Here is a 4,921-nt window from a genome sequence, read left to right on the forward strand (position 1 = left end):
CACATAGTGAGGTAGATATGTGGGGGCATGTTAGAACGAGCCGTTTTAGGGGGGCGTGGCAGAGTCTTAAATTTGATAAAGAATATCTCTTTGGTTTTGAGACTTTAGTCTTTGCAACTTTAGGGATCTTATCTATGCACAATCAGCTTGTAACACTCCAAAGAGAAAGGAAAACTTGAAATCGCATCATATGACCCCTTTAAAAAGTAAAACTTTTAATATTTCAGAAGTGAGAATACAAAGATGTTGTAAAATTATTTCATGGCAAAGCTGAATTTTCTGCAGCCATTACTCCAGTCTTCAGTGTCACATGATTCTGATTATCAATGTTGAAAACAATTGTGCTGCTTAATATTTTTGTGGAAGCCATGATGCTTTTTTTCAGGATTCTCTGATGAATAGAAAGTTCAAAAGAACAGCATTTATTTGAAATAATAAAAAGTCTTTACTGTTACTTTTGATCAATTTATTGCATCTTTAATACAATTATTCTTTTCTTTAAAAAAATCTTACCAACTTTTGAAAAGCAGTGTATATATAGCCATTGCACATTACTTGACACAAAGTGCATAAAAGAACAAGCACTGGGGCTGAGAAAAGCTAGAGATCTGTCTTCCTGTCTCTCACTTCAGTCTTTTTCCCTTAATCAGGCAACCCAGCAGCGACAGCGTGGCACAAACACCTCAGCTGCTGAGGCGCTATCCACTGGAGGACCACAATGAGTTCCCTCTGCCCCCTGACGTTGTGTTCTTCTGCCAGCCTGAGGGCTGCCTGAGCATCCGTCAGCGCCGGGTCAGCCTTCGTGACGACACATCTTTCGTCTTCGCTCTCACCGACAAAGATTCAGGTGTCACTCGCTATGGAATCTGCCTCAACTTTTACCGCTCTTTCCAGAAGGGCCACCACCGCCCACGAACTGAAGGAAAAGGTCAGAGCTCATTTTGTAGCGGTTTTATGAGGCAGAACCATTTTGTAATCCTAATTCAACTGATTAGTGGCTTGGTGTTGACAACTAACCATTTGTAACCCATCTTGAGCATCACATATGTATAGTGATGTGATTTTTAAAATGCAGACAGAATCCAATCATAAAATGGAATCTCCGTCTCACTATATGAGGACATTTCATATGAACTTCATCTCCAGAGCTGCTCTGAGAACATATTAATGTAATCAGTTAATTGTATTTTAAAATAGTAATTAAATTGTTATGGTTGTATGCATTTAATTGATTATCACAGTTTTTGATAATACATTTGTATTAAATTATAAAACACAGAATCCAAAAAAAATTTAAACATAACAGAATTTCTGGAAAAATAAAATAGACAAACAAAAAATTATATTTCATAGAGCACTAATAGATTATTAATAAGATTTATTAATTTGATTAGACATCCGTTTTGATTATGAACATTTTATTAAAGGATTAAAATAGAATCCAGAAAAGGTAAATCGGTAAAAGCTGAGAATTTGGGAAAAAATTTAATGGATTTCATAGGGCCCTTCTTATAGCTGTAATGGTGCAGTCACTACATAATTTCTCCTTAATATTTTTCTTTATACAGGAGAAAAGCCCCCTCATACAGACTCTGCAGTGGAGGCCACAGAGAAATTTGACCCCTCCACATTGACTCTTCCAGGGGAATCTACGCTGCCCCCTGCAGGAGATGGGACATTGCCACCAGGCGAGCCGGGCAGCACCGGAAAATCTCCACGATCCAAACACAGTGGTCGACTAGCACCACAGAACCGGAACAGCACATTAACGTCTCTGTGCATTCTGAGCCACTACCCCTTCTTTACTATGTTCAGGGAGTGTCTGTACATCCTCAAGCGCATGGTGGACTGCTGTAGCCAGCGGCTCAACCAAAGACCCGGTGCTGCTAAGTCCACACAACGGTGAGAACAGCCTTTATTCTTTTCTGTGAAGTATGCAGTTATGTAACATTACCCTGAGATTCAGCAAGATAATATTTGTGCACCGAAGCAATGCCTAGTGACTGCAGTGTTTTGCAATATCATACAGTAGATGTGTAAGTGTCAAATACGGTGGTGCTGCCAGAAGATGCTATCTCTGCATTACACCGTCACAACTGGCAACATTCTCCCTCTCAGTTTACAAATCCTGTTACTATCTCCGTTTTTGTTTATTCCTTTGAGTTAATTCACACAAAAATGAATTGAATTATAGTGATGCAATGAAATGAAAATTCTTGACAGAAACCCAAAATTATGCACCCGCTGCATCAAAATCCAAAACCCTTTGTTTGAAATGACTATCAATATTATTCCTTTATTAATAATTAAATGATTTACACTTCCCTTAGTTGACTTTACAACATATAGGATAAAAAAATTAACTAGGCTCCAAAGAATGTTTAAATATTGTTTAAATAAATATAATTAATATAATAATATAGACTGACACTGTTTAGTCACTGATAGTAAGCAGTGTAATATTGATCAACGTACTGTATACTCAATGCAAATGTAAACTATTTGCATTTGCATTTACATTTAGACTTCAGTCTGTTTATTTCTCTAGTCATCAGTGAGATTGATGCACGGTCATATTTGCTGTCCATGTGGAATTATGTTTATGCATCTCATCACCCATCATGCACTTATTTCCCACAAGATACCATCATTCAGTATTTACATTACAATAAATCAGTCATTCACTGAGAAAAAATTCTCTCTAATCTCACTCATTTTACGCACTTTCAAACCTGGCATGTCTTGATATATGTGAGAACCAATTAAAATTTTTGCACAGTTTCTTCTCTCCCTTGTGTTGATATTGCACTTCAACAAACAAATAGCTCTTCACATGTATCATAATCTAGCAACATGAATAGGAGTAGACAGTGAGCGAGTTCTAATTTTGGGGGGTGTATTGCCTCTAAAAATGTTATGCTAGGAATGCCAGAAGGGCTCGGCATTGTTAGATCCTGTAGTGTCGTGGCTGTGATTAGAATGACAAGCTGCTGATGATTTTATAAAAGGAAGTCACAAGTGGAAGGATGTGTGACGGTGCTTGTGACTTAGAGAGAGGGACGAGCGAAAAGGATGTAGTGTGAAGAAGTTGCAGCTGTGACGGGCTGGGATGAAGGATGTGTGAAGGAGAGAAGGACTGGTTTTCCTCTTGCATGTGCATGTGGTCTTGAAGTGTGGTTCTCCACACAGGACAGGTTTTAACTAGATCTCATTCACATATCTCAGTGGTAACGTTAACTACATCCTTGAGTGCATATTGGTAAACAATCTGCACAATAGCACTCTGCTGCAGATCAATAAGCATTGAGTAGAAGTTTTTTTATCTCTGTGATTTTCTCAGCAGAGTCTATTCTCGTGTAACCTAGCAACCACATCCACCATGAGCCACGGTCGCATTTACAGGCCTCAATTTGTTTGCAGTTGAATTGCCCTGCCAAGCCCATTTTATTTGCTCGCAAGTGTGGAGAATGATTTAACCAGTATAGCAGCCTGTGTTAAAGTATTCAGATCTGAAGTAGTTCATACTGTATGTTCCATGTAGATGCAATGTTTAATCCTTTTATTTTCATTTTCTTGCTCATTAAGTTTAAATTTTATCATGTCCATTTGAAACTGAAATCCACATTGCTAGGTGTTAGTCCACAGTTAGCTATAATTGGTGTTAGTCCATAATCAGCTAGTTGAACATTAAGGCCTGTGTAGGGCTTTTTGTAAGGATGAGGAGGTGATACTATGAATAAAAATGGACTTTAATTTCTTTGATGGATGTTGACAGTGAGATCCATGATGTGATCTTTTAAATGTTGTTCTTTTAATACTTAAAGTAATAGTTCATGTTGAAAAGCAAAACGTTTTAAGAAGCAAAGAGCTACATGCTTGTAATAAATCCATAATTTAAGACATTTTAAACTTCGAACCTTTGCCTCCGGCTAAAATACAGTCCATAATAGCAGTTTTGTACATGTTTTCGTTTGTAAACGGTTCTTGATCTTTGTGTATTTCTCTCTTGATTCAGACCAGATGATTTTTTTTTTTTACTGGAGAAAGCTATTTTATGAATTATGGACTGGAGCAAGTGATATAATGTGCTGAATTTCTCCAAATCTGTTCTGATGAAGAAACAAACTCATCTACTTCTTGGATGGACTGAGGGTGACCAAATTTTCAGCAATTTTTTTTATTTTTGGCTGAACTATTCCTTTAAAGTACTGACACAGAATGTGATTGCTCCTGTGTTTAGTCTCACCTTGGTCATGAACAGTGTTGGGCAAGTTACTCTTGCAAGTGAAAATTTAATCAAATGACTGATTACTGATTACTCCTTTTAAAAGTAATCACGTTACTGTTCTGATTACTTTATTTCAAAAGTAATTAGTAATTAGTTACATTACTAGTTACGTTACTTTTTTCTCCATGAAATTTATGAAATCCCAGCATACACGCTCCCGATAAATATGTTATTAAAGCATCAACATTCACAGAACACTGTTATTTTTAACTAAAGCAAGTGGCTGCTGCGTGCATGGTTTGGCATGGCAGAATGCCAGCAAAGAGCGCTGTTTATAATCTCTAAAAGACATCTCAGTTCATCGCAATCTCACAAATCTCTATTATAACACAATAAATATATGCATAATGAATCTTTCATAATGTCTACAATTCGTGTGTTATAATGAGAGGATTTGTGAGCACGCAAATTTCAGCACTGCATTGCTCAATGCTGCAAACACGTGTTATAGCCTAAATAGAAAGTCTGCATACGCTTGCACCTGTTAATCGTTTATATTTGAATCATTTGCATCCCGCACACACACGAGTCTCTGCATTTGCCTATCAAGTCTTGTCCCGCGCCGCACTCGCCGCACTCGGGTCTCGTGGGAGCAGGTCTCTAATCCACTGGGACTTGACTCGACAGTGCGTG

At 37.6% G+C, this 4,921-nt stretch overlaps 1 protein-coding gene across 1 annotated transcript in view; it reads left to right on the top strand.

Annotated features, from left to right (window-relative positions):
* Positions 1–4,921, top strand: part of LOC107664372 (MAP kinase-activating death domain protein-like) — a 65,813-nt gene that overhangs the window by 10,713 nt on the left and 50,179 nt on the right. The window contains exons 4-5 of the mRNA XM_016454919.1: positions 651–928; positions 1,569–1,902. Of these exons, the coding sequence (XP_016310405.1) occupies positions 651–928; positions 1,569–1,902 (612 nt within the window). The remainder of the gene's footprint in view (positions 1–650; positions 929–1,568; positions 1,903–4,921) is intronic.

The sequence above is a fragment of the Sinocyclocheilus anshuiensis genome, unplaced genomic scaffold (assembly GCF_001515605.1).
Source record: "Sinocyclocheilus anshuiensis isolate Anshui unplaced genomic scaffold, SAMN03320099.WGS_v1.1 scaffold307, whole genome shotgun sequence".
In the NCBI taxonomy this organism is placed as follows: Eukaryota; Metazoa; Chordata; class Actinopteri; order Cypriniformes; family Cyprinidae; genus Sinocyclocheilus; species Sinocyclocheilus anshuiensis.